A 22,261-nucleotide genomic window follows, 5' to 3' on the forward strand; every position below is an offset into this window, starting at 1 on the left:
TTCTTCATCTCTCCCAAAGTCCTTCGCCTCGTCTCCCTCTCTCTCCTTGTTCCCTAGTGCTTTCCTGTGCTGGTTATGACAAATGGGTTAATAATGTATTCTATATGTGAGTTGTCCTTGAAAAGATTCTGGATGTCACATATGCTGCGTTCTTATTTATCATATACTGATAATGTACATTTACTACACAAATACACTGTTCACAGAAGAAACCATTGGAGCCCCCAAGTCACCTAAGTGGAAATCCTTGGCCCTCTAATGTCTCTTCCCTTCCCTGCAGGTGTCAAAGCTGTGTTCTCAGGTCATTACCACAGGAATGCCGGGGGCACCTACCAGGACCTGGACATGGTGGTATCATCTGCCATCGGATGCCAGTTGGGCAAAGACACCCACGGGCTCCGAGTCGTGGTGGTCACTGCTGAGAAAATCGTCCATCGATACTACAGTTTAGATGAGCTGAGTGAGAAAGGAATAGAAGACGATCTGATGGATTTGATGAAGAAAAAATGATTGCTGGTTATGATCTATTCGCTTTTCACTTCTACTATTTTTTCTTTTTGTCAGAAACAGCAGCTGCACACAACCCCTTATTGGAAAAAAAAAAAAACTATACCAGGCAGATTTTTGAATTTATGTCCTTTTGCATAAATCAGAGAGCTGGGTCCTGTCCTAAATGATATTCAAAATAGAACTGCCTTCCCTTTAAAAAAGAGAGTGGAGGAGCCTGGAAATAAAAGGATAACTGACATGATTAGACTATCTCTGTGTGGGTGATTGAATCCCTTCTCCTAATGATTCTCAACTCTGCTTTGAATTAGGAGGTTTCCTGGTAGGTAGCACACGGCAAATGTCTGCCGATCGCCCTTTATCGCAACTTGATATCCAAGTGTGATCTTTGATAGTTCCTTGAACAAACTGTGTCTGATTGAATTAAATTGTGGTCATGACCCCCCAAAAGCTAGGCAAAACGAGGGTATTCTCCTTTCCTTCCTAACAAAACAAGTAACTGTGTCCTGTTACCAGAGCCACAGACTCAACTAGGAGCTGAGCAGCCAACATGTGCTGTGAAAGTCTGAGGCTTCTGCTACCCCTGAGGATGCAGTTGATTCAAGTCCAAGCTTGAGCTTAACTTCTTGGCAGCTAGAAAAGCCACCTTTACACGTAAATTGTCCGTATTTGAAAAACCTCATCCCAGAGACAAGAACCAAAGCCCTGAAGGGCCACCTCTGCCTTCACTGGGCAGCACACCTGAGCTCGTCCACAGTCACCTTCGATGCTGCAGCAGCGCCCTCCACAGGCTGACGTCTTCGTGCAGTTGGAATGCTCCCCCATTTATGAGACTCTTAGCTCTGCTGACTTTTGACAGAAGACATGGGAATTGATGCCGGGTTCTCAGAAGAAACCCAGCAGAAATTCCTGCAGGGCGAAAACAGTGCATTCAGCCACGTTGTCTAAATTGGCACCGACCCTGAAGAAACGCACGGGTCCGGTCTCCCTTGACCAAGGAGCGGGGATGGGTTAAAGTCAGCATTGTCTTTGTGTAATCCACTTTACTGCTACTCCTCCGCAGCTTCTGACCGCTGCATCCTTTCATCCACATAATCTTTTCCAGCAGTCGTCCTGGTGGACAGGGCACCTGGGTATTCTCCATCCTGCCAGGAAAACTTCACAGCGTTTTGCAGAAGCATTCAGTCATCCTAAAACGACTTTAAAAACCAACTGCTTACAAATGAACTGCAAAGTCCATTAAATTAAAAGACTTTCTTGTTAAAAAGTTTCAGTCAATGTAGGCAAACCATGAGAAATTAAGTAGAAAGATAATTGGATATGTAAATTCATGAGGAACAAAATACAAGAAGTTAATTATACTACAAATCGGTGACACACCACAGCTCATTGTTATGTGGCGAGAAAATTAAAACTTTTCAAAATGAGAATTCTCTTGGTTTAGAGTTTTGCTGCGTTCTTGTGTTGTGTTGCTTTTTCTTTACAACAGGTGTGGATATGAGAACTCAAGGAGAGGATTCTTGAGGTACACTACGAGGCAGACCTCATAAGCCATGCACTTGAGGCCTGGGATGTGGTGACTTCAGAATCAGACAGCAGGATCCTGAACCAGGATTGTAACTGCAGACTTGGGGCTCCTGGGGGCAAATGGGAAGAGTTTAATCACAGTGGACTGATGGAGCCCTCTCTGTCACATTACCTGTGCAAAATGCTGTGGCACTTGGGTTTTGGGAAGGATATGGAGATAATTAAAAGTAATGGAAATGAAACTTCTAAGTTTTCTTCTCCAAAAACTTAATAAGTAAGGTAATTGATTTAGAACACAGCAAGAACATGCTAACAATAGGGAATCATATGAAATTCTCACCATTCTTAAAGTCACCAAACAGCAGTATTCTCCAGTGGTGAAGGGTTCAGAAGGGAGTCAGGGAATGGTTTTGGACAGTGTATCATTCTGATAATAGATAATTACCACTCTGTTCACTTATGAGTCCTTTTTCTTTTTGAAAAATGTATTTTTAAAAGAGTGCCTTATACTGTGATAAACAATAAAACACCATGATCATAAGTGCTATGGTTTGAATGTTTATTATGTGCTAAGTACTGTTTTAAGTCTTTGGCTCAGGGAGGTGGAACCACTTGGCCAAGGTCACACAGCTCACTAGTGGAAAAGGAAGGATTGCGATGCAGGCAGTCCAGTTGTTGAGCCTATGCTCCCTAACGTCATCCTCTTTCCTGGAAAATGTTTTTCACAGCTGAGAGGTTTGCACCTGCTCTTGGCAACAGATAATTCAGCACCCAGTGTTAGCCAGAAGCCCTGGGACTTCACCCCAGGGTTTGTAAAGCCTAGGCAAGGCCTTAAGGGCCCTTCTCTGACAACAGGTTCAAGGTGGCAAAGCCTGTCCAAGGAACAGGTTGTTCCAGGCAGAGGATTTTCATTGGAGGAGATTGAAAAACTGAACTGAAGCCTGATGGGCACAGCACACAGCTCTGGCCATAACAGCATGCTTCATCAGATGATGCTTTCTTCCTTGTTTACCCAGGGGGCAGGGACCCGGCAGTTCTCAGGGCAAGGAGTGCCACCTAATGCTCCTTCCTCCAATTAATCATTTTTACTTGGGGGCAAAAATAAGAGACTGCTAAAGAAGGAAGGTTATTTAAAGTGGTCTGTCAGGACGCAGAAGGGTGAGTTTGTGGACAGTGCGTGGGGAGATGATCTCTAGCCGTATTTGCTTTTTACAATAGGTAAGTTTATCTCAAGTCTTCAGTCATACTTCTCCTCAGATTGGCGAACAGGGCGGGGGGAAATCTAGTGAGTTTCATGGAACCAACAAACAGAACCCTTCATAATATCTTGATTTCCAGCATTGCAAGATAATCAGTCCCTGACAGAGGGTTACAAGGCCTGTTTAAGCCTGAACAATAAACCTAGGACCATTTGCCTTATGTACCTGTGAATGAGACCGAGTTATATATAACTGCAGAATCTATAGACACATAATGCAGTTTAATATCATAGTCTGTCTTCCGGTGTGAAATCTTTTGAGAAAAGGTAGCAGAAACATCATTTGCCTTTACTTGAACTCTTGGTACTTATCCCCCAAGTAGTGCCTGAGACAGATTTGCGCAGTCATGAAATTAAGTAGCAATATTGTATTGAGCTAAAGGGAAAAAGGGAGATTTAGGAATAAATTGTCAAGGCAAGTTCTATTAAAAGCTCTCTGCGATAGACCCCAGGGATTCCTTGTTCAGATAACCTTGGCGGTTTTGGTTGCACATGCAAGAGAGAGTACTTGACAGGTAATATTGATTTTTTATAACTTCGTAAAATACTGTCTTTGCCATTGGAGAGCTCTTAGGTATATTTATATATACGCACAATGGAAAATTTTTTCTTGAATATAATAAATGACTCCTAGCATCTTTTTAGAAAAGATTTTGCTGACGGAATTCTCTTTTTCCTTCAATGGATTTTATTTTCATTATTCTTTTTAACATTTGTGACTATACACACACACACACACACACACACACAAATATATACAAATTGACTTTTTCCTTTAGATAAAACCTAAAGGGACTATATAAGGAAAAAAAACCTATGTAAATAAATTTAACTGACTGTGAATAATCACAAGTTACTTTTTACTATTCTGTCCTGTAATTTGTCTTTAAAAGGTAATTTTCTTCCTTAAAGGGGATTTGCACCTCACGCAGAACCAAGTCCAAACTTGCTATGACTTCCCAGGTCCCCTTGCTCTGCCCCATCCCCAGGGCTCAGCCCCGGCTCTGCTGACCACTCCACTGCCCTGGTCACTTGTTGTTCCCTCTGATGGGAATGGGCTAACTAGTATTGTGGCCTCAGCTCACAAGTTACTGCTCAGAATGGCCTGCCCTCTCCCCCGTCCGCGGTTATGCTCCTCATCCCCAGGCATCACCTCCCCCTCCCGTGTGTATTCTCTTCATAGCACATCACTAAGAATTTTGCTTGTTTCATGGTCTTTATGTGTATCCTCCCCACCCGGCCCAGAATGCCAGCTCCAGAACAGCAGGGACCTCGTCTGTCTCAAATGCTTAAAGTGAATTAATATAAAGGATAGCTCATCTGAGAAATAGAATGTATAAAAATAACCACACGGGAATTTCAGAACTGAAAAATACAATAACTGAAATTTTAAAATTCCCCATGGGGGGTTAATATCAGAACAGGGATGGGCAAACATGAAGACAGGTGAATAGAAATCACTCAATTTAAAGAAAAAGAGGAAAAGGGTTGGAGATAAAAGCCTGAGGGGCCTGCGGGACAATGTCAAAAGGTCTAATACACACATCATATGAGTCCCCCAAAGGAAAGCAATTATGGAGCAGAAAAATATTTGAAGAAATTAAAGTCAAAACTTCACATATTTGGTAAAAGACAAAAGTTTGCAAATTCCAGATGCTCAGCAAACACAGAAAGCATGAACCATGAAACAAAACATTGCCAAATTGGACTTTATAAAACATTCTGTTCTTCCAAAGACATCACTTAGAAGACGGAAGGCAATCCACCGGCTGAAAGGCTTTATTTGCAACACATTTATCAGATAAAAGGCTTGTATCCAGAATATGTAAAGAACTCTTACAATTCAATTTTTTAAAAGGTTAATTAAAAAATGTGGGCAAAATATTGGAACACTTAACAAAAGAAAATCTGTGAATAGCCAACAAACATGAAAAATGCTCACTTTCACAGCCAACATGGAAGTACAAATTAAAACTACAGTGAGATGCTATCTGTCACTCACTAAAATGGCTAAAGTGGAAAAGATCGACAATATCAGATGTTAACAAGCATTTGGTACAACTGTGACACTGCGACTTACGATGAGAAATGTATATATTATGTGTGTGTGTGTGTGTGTGTGTGTGTGTGTGTGTGTGTGTATATATATATTTGGTCTTCATCCCTGTCCCTGGCAGAATTCCTAAAACCTGTGGAATTTCCTAAGTGCTAAGAGAAATGCAGATACCTTTAATTATTCATAACAAGTTTATGTTAATGAGGCGACTTTTGGAAATCTGTGGAACGGGGCTGGTTGCCAAGGGAACCAGATTAGAGGGTTGGAACTTTCAGGCCCACCCTTCCATCCTTGGGAGAGGGCCAAGAGGCTGGAGACGGAGCTAATCACCAACGCCCGGTCATTTAATCAGTCGCACCGAGGTAACAAAGTTTCCATGAAACCCCCCCCCAAAACGGGGTTCACAGAGCTTTCAGCATGATGGCGCTGGGAGTGCGCCCCTGGAGAGGGTGTGGAAGCTCTGCGCCTTCCACATTCCTCGCCCTGTGCATCTCTTCATCTGGCTGCTCCCGAGCTGCATCCTTTTATACTAAACCAGTGGTCTAGTGAGTGAAATGTTTCCCTGAGTTCCGTGAGCCCTCTAGCAAATTCGCTTACTCCTACAGGGGCATTGTGGGAACCTCTACTCCAGAGCCAATCTCTCTGGTGACGACTGGAACTTGCACCTGAAGTCGGGGGTGGGGCAGCCTTGCCGGGCCAAACCCTTAACCTTTGGGATCTGATGCTGTCTCTAGGTAGATATTGTCAGAGTTGAGTTACATGCATTGTAGGCTGCCCACCTGGTGTTGCAGAATTGCGTGGTGCAGGGAAAGCCCCACACATCTGATAAGCAGAAGTGAAGTAGTCTGTGAACAGTGAGTGAACAAAAACCAGCCTTCTTCCTGTACACAAACTCCTCCTGTACATTCTTGGCGAGACCGTGAAATGGTACAACGATGTTAGAAAAGAGTTTGACAATTTCTTAAAAAATGAAACTCCACCGTATGACCCAGCAATTCTACTCCCAGGTATTTACCCAAGAAAAATGTAAACATATTTCCATGTAAAAATTTGTATATAGCAGCTTATTTGTAATAATAACCCAAAACTAGAAACAACCCAAAAATGTCCGCCAGGAACCGAATGTATGAGCAAAATGTGATGCATTCCTATAATAGGATGCTAGTTTGCATTAGAGAGGAAAGAACTTTTTGTTTTCTTTTGTATATATATATATTTTTTTTTGAAGTATAGTCAGTTTACAATGTTGTGTCAATTTCTGGTGTACAGCACAATGCTTCAGTCGAATATGAACGTAGATATATTCGTTTTCATATTCTTTTTCATTGTAAGTTACTACAAGATACTGAACATGGTTCCCTGTGCTGTATACAATATGAACTTCTTGTTGGAAAGAACTTTTGATACATACAAAAATCCACACATGAATCTCAAAGATTTCTTGCTGAGTGAAAGAAGTCACACTTCTTTCCATACATTTAAGTCAGTTTCATTGACCTAAAAGTCTAGAAAACACAAACTAACCTATAGTGACAGAAAGCAGATCAGTGGTTGCCTGGGATCAGGGATGGGGGGAGAGGCAGCCTCAAAAGGGGGCACCGAGAGACTAGCGGTGATAAGCGTTCTGTATCCTTTTGTGTAGCCGTCTCTCGGGTCTGTAATCTGCCCAAACTCATTGAACTAAACATCTGAAATATGTGCAGTTTAGCAGTTGAGAAATTTTGCATAAATTGTATCTGAATAAAGTTGTTTAGAAATCATTTTAAAGGATAGGGAATTATTCCGGCTTGGGAGAGAGCAGTGTTTTCCAAAAAAGCCTTAGTTAACAGCCAGGGAGGCGTTCCCCCAGGATAGGTGCTGTTTCCAGAGCTCTTGTGCCTCCAAAGTGAGGCCCAAGTTGAAATCCAGGCTCTTTGGTTTGACCGTGGCTGTGGGTTCTCTAGACCATCACACATGTGATTCCCCAGCCCCAGCTTAGCACAGAGAACCCCAGGACCCCTCATGTATTGAGCCTTCTAGCTTGGCTCCTTGGAAGCAGATTTCTATTCCTGAATTCCTAGGAGAGCATCACTGGCGATAATTACGAACAGTGGTGAGAATGGGCGTGGCCTTGGGGGAAGGGAAAAGGGAAGGCAGGGAGACGGACAGCAGGGCAACGGTCAGTATGTCTATAATTCAGCTTCAGAAAGAAAAAAGAAACTGCCTTCCCGTCAGTAAGGGAGGGGGTAGCGGGGCCAGGGGGAAGTCAGCTAAATGACCAGTCATTCTTCTAATTGCTTCTCATGTAGGAACTCACTGAATGTTGAAAACAACCCTATGCAAGTAAGTACTTTTATCACCCCCCACTTTACAGATAAGGAAACAGAGGCACAGAGACATTAAGGAACTTGTCCAAGATCACACAGCTCATAAGTGGCAGAGCTGGGAATCAAAACCCAGCCATGGGTTTCTGTAACCCATGACCCCCACACAGTACCAAGCCTCAAAGTGGCCGGCTGGCGTCTGGCACAGAGGCAAGCATCCAGCCTCCTGCAGCTGAAGGGGTGGAAACAACACACTTATCCCTTCAGCTGCACAGGGAGGACCATGTTACCCAACAGGACCCTGTCCTGTCCTCCGACACGGAGGCTCTTCTGCACATCTTGGAGTCATAGCCTGGAAAGCAAATTCTTTCCATCCTAAAATTATGTCTCCTCTGACATGTGGAACCGAGTCGATCTCTTTAATTATTCAGTGCAGTTAAGTACTTTTTCTCTCTCCAACAAGTTCTAGCAATAAAGTCACATTCCCCCACAGACCTCCAGCAGAGGGGTTTCTGGGCCAGCCCTACTCACCTACGGAGACGCTGCAGCTCCTGGCGCAGATGAAAAGAAAGTTTCATTAGCCTTATTTACTTCTCCTGACATTAATTGGCCAGTGGAGGCTAAGTGCTGATGTCATGTCTCATTAGCGGCGGCCTCTGCCCTCGTGGTTGCGGTTCCCCGTCTGGCTTGTTTGTGTGCATGAAGCAGTGTCATAGGGAGCGTCTTTATGAACTAGCTCTCCTACAGAGATGCTCTAATTATCATTTAAGAAAACAAGCTTTTTGATGTTGTGGAGACAGTTCAGCAACATCTCCCCAGCAGGGCTGAGAACTGTAACATCCTTTCGGTGCGTGATGTGTTTTTCTGAAGGTGGTAACACCAGCTCCTGGAGAACTAGACACTAGGAGCTCATCTCTGCTTCTCTGTCCCGGACACCTCGCCGATCCTGGCTCAGGTTGGGTCGTTCAAGGGCTCTAAAGCTAATGATTTGCTTTGGGATGAATTTTGCCAAGTCTCAGAAATTCAAATCAAAGCATCAGTACAATCATTGTGCCCCTGGGTATGATTTATTGTCATGAAATCAAACCCAGCAGAAAGGAAAACCATTCAATGCCTACGGATTAGAGCAGATAAAAACATTGATGGATACTGATAGATTTCACAATGTGCTTTTGTTTAAAATGAAAAAGAGCAAGGGACTCGTTTGAATTCCCCAGTAGCAGGATTCCACTGAGCTTTGAAGAGGTAATGATTTTTAACAAGGTTAATTACAGTCAGGGGGTCTGTAGGAAAGAAGCCGTGTACCACCAGAAGATTGAGGTGGCGCGTTCCAGGTTTTACATGGCCTTCCTGACTCTTTGGGTCAATCCCCAAGCACCCCCACTGTGTTTTCAGTCTCTTCTCTGAGCTCTGACTACCCCTGTCCCCTCTGACTTGGCTGACTGAGCTGTCCCCTCACCCATCCCCCCCCCCAATTGCCTAGAGACTGCGTGCTCCCAGTTACCCAACATGTAGTCCAAACCACGCTCCCCCGTTGCCTCGCACTCATTTGTGTATCTGTGCGTCCAATTCTTGACCACTAGCTCTGTGCTGGGGCTAGACCTCATGTCTCATTCTCACCGAAATCATCTCCCAATCTCCTGGCAACTCATCCCTCTTTTATGGAAGGCTTTGGGACCTTATTAACAGTCTCTCTGTCCACCCCAAATCTAACCTTCACCCAGGGTGACTTAGTGGCCACGTGAACCACCCACATACCACTGACGTCTGTTGCTTATACCTGCACGGCATCCATTGCCCTTTCTGATTTTACTTTGGGGGGGGGTCTCATCTCCCCTACTTTAGTCTACATTGTTTAGGTAAAGTTGGTTCCATTCTGGGCTTTGCCGTGGTGAGGAAAGAAGTGCATGTGATGTATCAGAGTGCCATGTTCTGGTGCCAGGGTGCCAGAGAGGGCCAGGTAACCCAGGAGGTTAGACCAAGGAGACATAATCCCAGGAATCTTGCTGGAAATAGTGGGAGGAAAGACTCTCTTTCTTCTAGGGGCCACACCAAGGAGAAAACCTACCTGGGAATGAAGCTAGAGCAGAGAAATGGGGGAGAAAGGGAGAGAACAGGAAACAAGAAGTAAGGACCGAAAATGAACCCCTGGGTCCAGCCATGCCTGAAGCCCATCAGTACCTGATTGCTCAATTAAATGAGCCAAAAACGTCCTTTCTTTGCATAAGCCAGTTTTCTGTTGTTTGTAAGCCAAAAGAGGCCTGATTAATACACCATCCCACATGTTGACCTCACCTCCCATTTTCTTCTCCACTCTACCTCTGCAACTTCAGCCCGAGCTGAAGGGGATTATAGACCTGATGAGGGGGTGATGTGCCCTGGCTGATCAGGAGACAGCACAGACTCATGGAGGGATGTCAGAAGTTCAGCACTATATTATCTGGGGGGATGAGCCAGTGCTTCACAGACGCTCATTCATGACTCTCAGTAAGTACTGCAGGTATTTACTGAGCATCTGCTGCTCTCCAGGTCCTCTTCCAGGTCCCAAGACACAGCAGTGGGCAGGTGAGATGGACTCCCCGACCTGGATGTCCATTATGTAAACTGGCTTGTACGTATGACCGAAACCCTCATGCCATCATGCAACGATTGCCAAGTAGCCTCCCAGCCCTACTTGAACATGTGAAAGATGAAAATCCCTGGGTGATTTAATTTTGTCATGAGGTTGCCACTCGGGTGGCTTTTATCCTGCCAAATAGAATAGACACTTTAATATTTTTCAAAATCTTTCCTCTCTGCAGCTTACGAGTGGATGCCCTGGTTCACGATAAGCTATTTGATAGCATAACAATATTTCTCTTCATTGATATCTTTCGTCTGGGGAGAGCCAGATCAGTTGTTCTGGCAGTTGATTGTTTCAAGAGATGTCTGGATCTGGAAAGGAAATCCTGAGTGTTGTGCGGTGGACTGAATGTTTGTATCCTCCCAAAACTCAATGCGTGGAATCTCTAAGCCCCAGTGTGATGGTATGTGGAAGTGGAGCCTTTGGGAGGTAATTAGGTGTGGATGAGCTCATGATGTTGGGACCCCTCGTGATGGGTTTAATGTCCTTATAAGAAAAGAAAAACAGACCAGAGGCTAGTTCCTTCTCTCTCTCTCTGTCTCTCTCATGTGAGGAGGACACAGCGAGAAGTAGCCATCTACAAACCAGTGAAAAAGCCCTTACTGGGAAACCCACCACACTGGCACCCTGAGACTTCCAGGCTCCAGAACTGTGGGGAAATCCATTTCTGTAATTCTAGCCAACAAGTCCACGGTGTTTTGTTTGGTGGCCTAGGCTGAGTAATACATGCTGTGATAAGAAATTATCAGTACGAATCCCCCAAACACGATGCTGAGTGAAAAAGCTTTACACGAAAGAGTATGCATGGTATGTCTACTACGTGATTCCGTTTCATGTGAAATTCTGGAACAGGCGAAACTGATCCAGAGTGAAGATAAGGACAACCGTTGCCTCTAGGGGTGGGGCCAGGAACTGACTGGGAAGGGGCATGAGAGAGCTTTCTGGGGGATAACAATATTCCACATCTTGATAGGGGGTTTAAATCGCACAGGTGTATGTATGCCTTTCTCAAAACTCAGTGAATGTACACTTGAGATCTGCACATTTCATTATATGTAGATTGTCCATTGAAAGAGGTAAAAGCTGCAAAAAAACACATTGGACTCTCGTTAATGCCATGCATGCTGAAGTGTTTAGGGGCCAAATGTATGAAGGATGTGATGCCTGAAATTTACTTTGAAATGTAACAAAAATCAGGTAGATCAAAGTGTGGAGAAAGACAGGGATGGGTGGCTAGAGACGTGATAAAGCAAATAAAAGCAACACATTAAGGGTGGAATCTAGGTGGTGGGTATGTGCGTGTTCACTGTAAGACCTTTACAGCATTTTGTTATATTTGAAATTTTTTATTTAAAAATATTGAGGAGAAAAAGGTATCAGAACTCAAATCTCTTTCACCCCCACGAAGGAACTTAACAGCTGTCAGTGGGCAGTTCTGGGGCTGCAGGCTCTGTGCTCTGAGCTTTACATACAGAGCCTATTTCATTTTCATAAGAGCTTATGGAGTCATTGCTCTTACACTGAGCTTACAGGTGCAGAGGATAACTTGTCCAGAGTCTGCAGATGATGTATGTCAGAGCAAGTATTTAAACCCCAAAGTCCAGTGTTCTCCCCACTCTCTTCTCCAGCCCACAGCAAGAGTAGGAACTGGCTAACCCTGCCTCACTGTCTTAGTTCAGGCTGATACAACCAGTGACCACCGACTGGATGGCTTAAACAACAGACATTTATTTCTCACAGTTCTGGAGGCAGGAAAGTGTTTACGATCCAATCAAAACATTTTATTTCACTGATGGGAAACGCGTCAGAAAGGTGATGGGGCTTACTCAAGGTAATTCAGTAACAGGAAAAAGCAGAAGGAAAGAGAAACCAAGTTGGCCTTGAGAATCCAGGGTTGTGGTTTAAATGATGATAAGACCAGAGAGGAAAAGAAAAGAAAACGAGGATGAGACAATCAGGCTAAGATAAAACACACACACTCCCTCAACAAGAAGATCAAAAGGTTACTGGTAATTTGACGGGTGGAGAGTGTAATTATAAAGCTGTCAGAAATGGCAACCAGGGTCAGCCCCTAGACCGATGGGTCCCTCCATTCCTGGCAGGGATGCTGGGGGAGGGCTGAGGGAGAGCTGCCAGCCCTCCTGACACTCTGGGGAGGGTGCTGCTCCACGGCCCGCCTCCTTTCTCTGCAGGGGAACCTGTGGATTCCTCTCCAAGACAGCCAAAGCCTGGGACAGCCCGCCCCACCTCCGCTGCCACATGATAAAAGGCTATTTCCAGCATCCCACTGTCAGCCACACATTAAACAGAAGGGGTCCTTCCCTTTCCCGTTGGTAATGACCCCCTCGCCTCTGAAGGGGTGGCTTTTCAGTGTCTTTCTGGGGAAAAAGAGAAGGTGACTCACATCTCACAAGCCTGAAATCATTGGTTTCGGGGCAAATGCCTGTGGATAAGGGTAAATACTTTCAAGTGAATCCCTCCGTCAGTAGTCTACATTTATCAGGGAAGAGGCAGATGGCACGAGGTTTTAAAAGGAAAACAGAGATTAGAACCAAATATTCCCGTCACATCCTGGGTTAGACAGATCATTAAGGGGGGGGCCAAGTTCTACTGATGGTTTAGGGAAGAATGTGTAATTCTGAAATGTTAGAGCTAGAAAGATGCTGGGAGAAAATCTACCTCTAGTGATGGCCGTAAGAGGCACTCTTACCATCGCTTCCCCTCCAGCCCCGTGCCAGACATTCATAATCTATCGCAGCACTGCCACCCTCCGAATTCTCTTCAATGCCTTCCAAACATTCATTGTCAATCATAGTGATCACCCTAGATCTGAATTGCCTTATATAGTAAAATCAAGGCAATATTTTAAATGCAGTTCCTCAGTCATGCTAGCCACATGCTCAGGAGCCACAGATGGCTAGTGGCTGCCACGCTGGACAGTGCAGACCAGGACATCGCAATCACAGTGGGAAGTTCCGCTGGACAGCGCCGCCTTGGATCCATGTTTCCCAAGTGTCGGACATTCGTGTATCTTCACACCGTTTACTGCACCGTTTACTCACTTTAAGAGGTATCTCTTTAATAAGGAAATTTTATGTGACCAACTGAAATGGGGGAAGCCAGGAGCACTTCCTATAAAGAGAAGGTAACAGCAGGCATGACCATGCTGGCTCAGAAGCCATATTATGTAATTTAATTCTCTCAAGATCCGGTTGCTTCCAGAATGCTCTGGTCCACAGACTGGCAAGTTTGGCAGTGACTGGGTAATGGTTCTCCAGTATCAGTGTTCTCTCTCTCACCTCTCAGCCCCCCTGCTTCTAAGTGAGGCTCCGTGGTGGTTTTGAACCAACTGAACATGGGAGGAAGGGACCACGCAAGCCATTCCCAGGCCCAGGAATCCTCCACGCTACTTTTCTTCCTCTGCCCGCCGGCTGGATGCAGAGGTGAAAGGAAGTCTCCAGGGCCTGGGGCTTGGTGGAGCCACAAGATGGAAGGAGGTTGGGTGCCTGAGTGACTGGGTGGAGCAGGAAATAAGTCTTTATTAAGTCACTAAGTTGTTTGTTAGAGCAGCTTGTCTGATTCATCCTGGCGCCTCCACCACATGCTGGAGGGTTTAAAGACACACCAGCCCCCAGCGGTGGCTTTCTCCCTGATGCAAGCAGAAAGACTGAGGAAGAATTCGACATGAAATAACTCTGTCTCTAAGTGACTGGATGTTACTGTATGCCGTGAGGGTAGGCCACCTAAAATCATGTAACGTATCATGAGAAATTTGTTTCTGCCCCTTGGGTGGTGCAAGCCCCAAAGTGGAGGAAACCTGTCCCAGAGGAAAGGCTGGGCCCCAAAAGGGCAAGAGATGTTGTGAACTTAGCTACTTAGTTGCCAGGTTGGGGTTGTAATGCGTGACCTTGACCCTTGTTCCAGTGCCCTTTCACTATCACTGCTGTGTCTCAAGATCAAGAAAAGGGAAAATCAGTTCTTTGAGTAAGGACTTTCGATGTTGAGCTCTCATAAAGAAAAGGCTAAGTGGTTATTTTAATTGTCTTGCTATACAACATGGGCTCTTGGAGAACAGAATATTGTCTTGTCGGGTTAGGAGAAATGTGCCTTTAGCATACTTATCCGATTGGCTAAGTGTATCTCATGATGTCAGTGAATTTAAGGGACTGCTTTCTGCCTGTCCTGGAAGCTACTGATTCCCTTTCGGTAGCCTGTAAAATGATGGAGTAGCAAGTCTTCAAAGGTAGTTCCCAGTGGCCCATGCCTCTCAGTGTTCAGACCCTGCATAGACCCCTCTCCTTGAGTTTGGGGTGGTCCTGTGACTCATTTTGACCCAGTGAAACATGGCAGCAGTGACAGCGTGCCAGTTCTGGGTCTGAGCCTCCAGAAGACCTGGCACTTTTGTGCTTGTGGGGATCCAGTCATCAGGTAAAGAAGCCCAAGTCATATGAAAAGGCCACCTGAGGAGAGAGGGGAGAACACCAGCCTTCCAGCTGTCCCCTCCAACACACCAGGCACGTGAGTGAGGCCATCTTGTCCCAACCACCGTAGCCACCGTCTGATGGCAACTGCATGAGACCAAGTGAGATCAGTTGAAGAACCACCCAGTTGAGCACAGTCTCCCCACCAAATTGTGGAAGATAAAGAAAAAGTAAATGATATAATTTGCAGTTAACCGAGGAGGAAAGTGAGGCAGAGAGAGGTTCAGTAATTCCTTGAAAAACTGAGATATGAAGTCTGCATCGTTATTAACAGGGGAGACCGCTCCAGACATAGGAACTGTTATGTGTAAATGGCCCATAGCAGGAGGGAACCATGTCATTCAAAGAACAGAAAGGAGCCTCTGTGGGGACAACGGCCTTCGATGAGGTTGGCAGCACCCAGTAAATCGGTCCAGGCATGAGCATGTGGGTTCCAGGTACTTTTGCTATAAGCATCCTTGCCGCAGACACTTTTGCTGAGGCAATTTTTCTGCAAACATTTTCACTGAAAAGCTAATAAGGCAATTTTGCCGTAAAAGACAAAATAACAAAAAATAAGAGAGGGACGTTAAAGGGGACATTATGAAACATGAGAAATAATTAACAAAATTAAAAAGATTCCATTGCAAAGTACAAAATATTTGAATACATTTAAAATGTGCATTGATTTCATGGCAATAGTGTGCAAACGACTGATCTTTTTTTTTTTATTTAAGGATTTTTATTTTATTAAACAAACTTTATTATTATTATTATTTTTTAATGGAGGTACTGGGGATTGAACCCACAGGACCCCATGCATGCAAAGCATGTGCTCTACCACTAAGCTATACCAACCCCCCCTAGGTTTTATTTTGTGGGTTGTACCAAAGCATCTGTCTTCCAAGTCTTTTGTTCATAGTATACTTTTTTTTGCTCGTTGATTTGTTTCCCCGTTTAGCATCACACTTTTTCACTGAAATTTCTTCCTTCGTTGAGAGGTTATCAGGTTCCAAACACTAGGGTTCATATTTGTAACTGAGCTTTGTAATGTGTTGTAAAAACTTTCTACACTGCGTCCTTGGCATATTGTCACACATCCACTGATGGACGTTCTAAAGTTCTGTGGGACACGTGGGTTCAACTCTGGGCCTTCTAGGGCGTCTTTCTCTCCCCTTGTACTGTGTTTCAAAACAAGAAACCAGCTCTTGGGGCAAACCCTCATCTGCAGCCCCATAAATCCATCAGTTACGTCACAGACTGGAAGAGGTGATAATGAACTTCAACCACTTGAAAACCGAACTGCCAGAACACCCTGTCAACAGGTTATCTTTCACGGCAAAACTGCCTTATGGCCAACTAGTTGTGTGGTGAAAACTTCGTGGCAAAAATGCTTGAGGTAAAGAACCTTACAGTGAAAATACCAGCCCGGGGGCACATGACCCAGCTCTGGCTAACGAGATGTAACAGGACGTCTGCTGGGGCTCTGCGGAAAGACCGTCCTCCCTGGTTAAAAGAAGGATGTGTCCCCAGAGAACCTCTCCCTCCCTCCCTGCCCGCTTTTGGGCATCATGAGGTTGTGGTGTTTACGCAACCCTCAGAAAAAGGTAAACACAAATTGCAGAGAAACTGCCCCAGAGTCCATATTGACATCATCCAGGGCTGAATTAAGCAGTTTTGGAACCACCTACCCCTGGGGTAGGGGCTGCTCATTCAAGGACATAATAAATGTCCTTGTCCTTTGGACCACTTGTAGCCAGGCATTCTGTTACTTGCGGCCCGACAACTGTTGCACCATTTTTCAGAAGAGAACTGGAGGATCGACCAGCAGGAAACACACAGCTGGCATGCCTGCCAGTGCCCTCAGCAACCCTCCAGCTCAGAAAAGCCCATGACCTAGAACTTGGTCCAGGGCCAGAGGAGGCTTTGTGGGGATCCCAGGGTCACGCGTGTCTGGCCCACACACACTCCAGCATCTCTCAGCCTCTAAATGGGCTGTGGCCCTGTGATGCCACCCACCATCCGTTGTTTGAATTTTGAGAACTGTTCCAGCAGATGATCAAATCCAAGGAGGGGGTCCTGGGAACCTCCAATTTGCAGCCACGTCGGACAGAAGTTGCGGGGAACCTGGAGACCTACCACTTGTGATTGGTGTCCAAAGTGTGTGTTGGGGGCAGCCTCGTGGGATGGGCCCTTTAACCTGTGGGGTCTGCACTAACTTTGAGTAGTGTCAGAGGAAGGTCGTGGGGTATCTGGCTGGTGTTGCTGAGAACAGCTTGATGTGTGAAAAACCCACACACCTGGCGTCCGAAGTGAAGTGCAGTGAGACAGGAGAGGAGAAACCCAGGGGTGTTCTTCCCAGAAGCCTCCTTTCCACCCCCGCCCACTGCTCTGTTCCTCTCTGAACCTTAATTTCCTCATCTATAAAATATGAATAATCATAGCTACTCATAGAATTATAATAAAAATTAGAGAAGATGATAAATCTGTAAGCATTTCAGAAAAAAAAAACTATTAAATATTATATATGATCCTGTTCCTGTTAAACTGAATTACTTCAGAGGAAAGACGGTTTCACCTTTAAACAAATTTTCATCCTCATTTCTTAGCAAAGGATTTGGCCCGGGCCAGGGTGCTTGATAAATGTTAATGAAATAAATAGCTGATATTGAGTGAGCTCTTACTAGGGATTATCTCATTTAATATGTACAGCCCCTTAAGATAGATAAATATTATTGTTAACGCCATCTTTCAGATGAGGCAAGGAAGGCTCAGAGAAGTTGGGTTGGTTTCCCAAGGCCACACAGTAGGTGGCGGAGGCAGGTCTGTCTCTGTCCTCGGAGCTTACACGCATAACCACCACATTCGACTGGACACGTGGGCTTCAAGGCACAGGAGCTACTTCATAAACCCAGGAGGAGGAGTCGGCAGTGGGAAAGGACAACGGTGTGGGCTACACAGAGGAAGCAGGGAGAAGCCCAGTGATCTGGGAGCTGGTCTGGAAACTTCTGGATTGGACCTGGCAGGGCTGGGGCTCGGCATTCTACGTGCTCAGCGTTCTACGTGCTCAGCACACAAACCTCCCCCTGCAGTGGGGGCCAGTGACAGATGCATCGCGTCCCAGCAGACCTCCCTTTGCTCCCCCACTGTATTAGGAGGGGCTGTCAAGCCCCATTAGAATCACCTGGGATTTCCATGCTGGGACCAGCACCTGCACACTCTCCAAATCGCTGCTTTCCTACCCCTACTAATGTTTCATTAACATTCATTCATTCATTCATTTATTGCAATGTCACCAGCTCACTCTTTCCCCAAAATGGGTGAGAGTCTCTGGGGCAAGATCTCCTTCACCCTATTTCCTGATATGTGGATCCACCTTGTCTCTTTGAGATTCCACAGATGTTCCCTCGGTCCCTGTTCTGAGGCCACCTCTAGGTCGATCCTCTAACACAAGTTATTAACTAGGATAAGGAGGCTGGCTGTCCTTTAAAAGATATTTTAAAATATAATTTGGGTAATATAAATAATGCATGCTCATATAAGTGATTGGAAAGACCTCCTTTCAGTAAAGGGACATATTTACGACATACATTAAACAGCAAACACAGAACACAAAGAATGATTCTTAAACTAGGGTCTGCATCAGGATCCCTGGGATCTAGTTAAAAATACAGATGCCAGGACCCCAGCCCCACAGACCCTGACTCAGTAGACAGGATAGGGCCAAAGCAAAAATCTGTATTTTTAGAAAGCTTACCAAGAGATGCTATGCTTTCCTAAAATGTGATATATTCACTGTAGTCTCAAATATGGTCAAAGAACAAAAATGGGGCTCATCCAAGAGTGAACAATACTTGTCTCTGGATGGAGTGACTCTGAGGTTAGTTTCTTCTCTGTGCTTTTCTGTGTTTTCTAAGTTTTCCAACTCAGACACTTTGAGGTTCAGAAAACAAAAGGATGCTCTAAAAATCTCTACCCACCCTTCCTTCCTACCTCCACCCTTTCTTCCTGATTCAGCCCAGATTGAAGGAGACTAGAAGGGTGTGGAATTTGGCTATAACGCCTGATCCTGGACTGGATGTGTTTGCCCTAAAGAACATCATCGGGGCAGTTATCAACATTTGAATAAGGCCTCTGGGTGAGAGGCATATGGAAGTTCCTTGTTACAATTGTGCAACTTTTATGTAAGTTGAAAACTCCAAGACTTTATGGAAGCATCTCACCTGGGTGATGTTAATAATGCTTTTCAGCTGCTTGAATCCTAAAGCATCATAATATGCCTCCTAACACTTAAATCAAAGTCTAATATTGGGTCTTTCTAGAATGGCTCATAGATGGAAGACCATGTCCCTTCTTCCATAGAAAATATTTATCACAGTCAGGAAATTAACATTGGCAGGGTATTATTATCTAATCCATGGACCAGTTTTCCAAACAGTGTCTTTTACATCCAACTCGTAGATCATATATTGTGTTTGGTGGTCATGTCCCTTTGATCTCCTTTCACCTAGAATGTTCCTCAGCCTTTGCCTTGCAGGACCTTGGCATTTTTGCAGAGTGCAAGCCAATTATGGTGTAGAATGTTTCTCGATTTGGGTTTGCCTGATGTTTTTCTGAGCCAGATCTCGTGTTCTGCTTTGCATGTCAGAGGAGGCGGTTCATGGTGTGGTTTGTCTCACTCTGATGCCCTTAACATTGGTCACTTGATTAAGGTGGTGCCCGCTGGTTTTTTCCACAGTCGAGTGGCTACGCCTTCCTTTGTAATCAACCAGGAATCTGTGGGGAGTTAGTTTGAGACCACGTGACTATCCTGTTCCTCATCAAACTTTCACTCTTTAACGTTAGCCTCCACTGACGACTCGCCACTGAAACAAGTACTATGATGGTTGCCGAATCTTACCACATTCTTTTTTTTTTTTTAATTTTTCTTTTCAAATTGAAGTGTAGTTGATTTACAATGTTAGTTTCAGGTATATTACAGCATTCTTGGGAGGATTCAAAGCAAGTTATATATCAAAGGACCTGCACTTACAAGTTAGAGTTCAGGGGAAATAATGTTATATGTCAATATCTCAATAAGCCTGGGGGGAAAAAAGGGAAACTATCCCTAGGAAGCAACGTAAGACGTGAACAAAGATTTGGGTACAAAGATTTTCATGGCAACATTACTTCTAAGAGCAAAACTTGGAAAGTCAAGCAAGCACTGTAGCAAATTGATACCAAGAAAAATGAGGCACTCGTTTAAATCAGGTGTTTTTGAAGAGTTTTTTTCACTCTAGAATGCTAATAAGATGCTAAATGCAATTTGGTGTCCGGACTTGGATCCTAGAATAGAAAAAATGATGTCAGTGAAAAAGCTGGTGAAATTCAAATCAAGTCTGTAGTTGAGTTGACAGCAATGTGCCAATATTAAATTCTTGGTTTTAATAAACGTATCATGGTATGCAGGCTGTTGTTAGGGGGAGCTGGGCTATGCCATCTTTGCAACTTTTCTATGAGTCTAAAATTATTCCAAATGAACAGCTCCGTTTAAAAAATTGACTTGGGAGTGATGGATCTGTTCATTATCTGATTTCTGGTGATGGTTTCATGAATGCATGTACACAATTGTCAAAACATTTTAAACTATGCATATTAAGCATGTGCAATTACTGTATGTCAGTTATACCTTAATCAAGCTTTTTTTTCTTTTAAGAAAAACTATTTGGTAAACTCTCAATTATGTTAAAATATAGGCATAGGAAAAATACTGGACTGAAATATATCAAAATGTCCATGAATATTGGTATCTGTAGTTAGTGGGATTGTAGATGATTATCATTTTTATAATTTGCTGTAGTTTCCAAATTCCCTATAATGGACATGCAAGACTTGAATAAACAGAAGGAACCACTATTCTTAAAAGGGTGGTTTGTAATCATATAGCTTTGCTTCCTTGTCTAAAGCATCTGGCTCATGGTAAGAGCTGAGTGCTATTCCCCGCCTTTGCTCATTAAGACAATGCAAGTAAATAAAACCTGAAATAAGAAGAAAATCTCTCACAGCTGAGGCCCCTCAGATTGCCTGGTAATAAAGAGCCTGAAAATCTGCACATAGTGATGGAGAAGGATCGACATCCCGGAGCAGTGGTCCTCAAAGTCCCCTGCGTGTGTGCGTGTTCGGGGTTACTCGTGAATGTGCAGATCCCCAGGCCCCACCAGCAGCAGCTGTGACTCGGTGGGTCTGGGGTAGCGGGTGACCGGGAATGTTTGCCCCGCACCTCAGGTGAATCTGACCCAGGTGGTGGAGATCAAGGCTCTGCCCTGGGGCCCGAGGGTCTGCCCAAGGCTCCATCAGCTGTGGGCCATCTTAATCCACCAGGCTTAAGCCCTCCTGGCTTGGCCCTTCGGATCTCCCACAGACCCAGGAGGAGCTCCCTGGAAGCCGGAGAGGGGAGTAGCCCCTTTCTCTCCTCCGTCCACAGGGGGACATGGGTGGGGCAGGGGCAGCCCTGGGGGCCTCAGATGTGTGTCCATGTCCTTGGGGGGACCCAGCTCCTGATATTTCACTCAACTCCGGGGACGAGACTGACGGGTAGAGGGCTGGGCAGAGAGGGGAAGCCAAGAGCAGTGGGAAGGCAGCAATGGCCGAGGGGATGAAGGCTGACCTGTGCGCCTGATGGGGAAGCAAAGGAGGAGCCCTGGCCCCCGTGGTGTCGCAAGGATGGACGGGCAGGATCGCTGGGAGAGGGACAAGGGTCCGGAGGCTGCGTGCTGGAGCGAGGCTTTTTAAGCTGCAAGCTCCACACTTGCAGAGAGAGGAGGGGAGCGAAGAAAGGAGGGCAGCAGCCCTGCCCCTTCATCCCCTCCGCCGGCTGCGGCCTAATTAGGAAGCAGCTCCTGACACCGCTGTGCTGGGAGCAGCCACCCCCTCCCAGGCAATAACTCAACCTGGGAGACAGGTTTCTGCGTCCCCAGCTCCTGCAGCACCTGCGCCTCCGCTTGCCTCCCCTCGTGAAGGCACGTGTTGTCCTTCCCAGTGAATCATTAGAAAGTCACCTTTCCCAAGAGGAACCTCTGATCCATCCTGTGGAAGCCTCGCTGGGGAGGGAGTGGGGCCCCAGGCGGAAAGCTGGTATCATAAGTCAAAGGAGAGGAGGGTGGGCTTCCTGTTGGTCAGCAGGCGTGGAGGCGGGCACCGGAGAATCCAGATAAAGGACGGTTTTCATGGTCTGGTGGGGGCAACTGACCACCCAAATATAGCCTGAGAATGAGAAAAGGGGTAGAGCTGCCTGAACAAGGGGCCCCAAGCCCAGCCTGGAAGGTCAGGGAGGGCTTCCCGGATGGGGTGGACAAGCAGGGGTTTGCCCCTTGAAAGCAGAACTCAAAGGTGTTAGCGGGCCAAGGGAGCAGCTTTAGCTACATGTCATTGGGGAATGAGGGGCAGGTGGAGGTGGAGGGAATCCATCTAGAGCCAGTGGTTCTCAAAGTGTGGTACCTGGTTGACAGTTAGAAACACACATTCTCAGGCCTTGCCGAGACCTACTGA

General features: G+C 45.4%; 1 protein-coding gene across 2 annotated transcripts in view; it reads left to right on the top strand.

The window, feature by feature from the left end:
* CPPED1 (calcineurin like phosphoesterase domain containing 1) overlaps positions 1-2,575 on the top strand; it is a 112,057-nt gene extending 109,482 nt beyond the window's left edge. For both annotated transcript variants that reach the window (XM_032460768.1, XM_032460767.1), the window contains one exon: positions 281-2,575. In XM_032460768.1, coding sequence (XP_032316659.1) covers positions 281-510 — 230 coding nt within the window. In that variant the 3' untranslated portion in view covers positions 511-2,575. The remainder of the gene's footprint in view (positions 1-280) is intronic.
* The last annotated feature ends 19,686 nt before the right edge of the window (positions 2,576-22,261 follow it).

The sequence above is a fragment of the Camelus ferus genome, chromosome 18, assembly GCF_009834535.1.
Source record: "Camelus ferus isolate YT-003-E chromosome 18, BCGSAC_Cfer_1.0, whole genome shotgun sequence".
NCBI lineage: Eukaryota > Metazoa > Chordata > Mammalia > Artiodactyla > Camelidae > Camelus > Camelus ferus.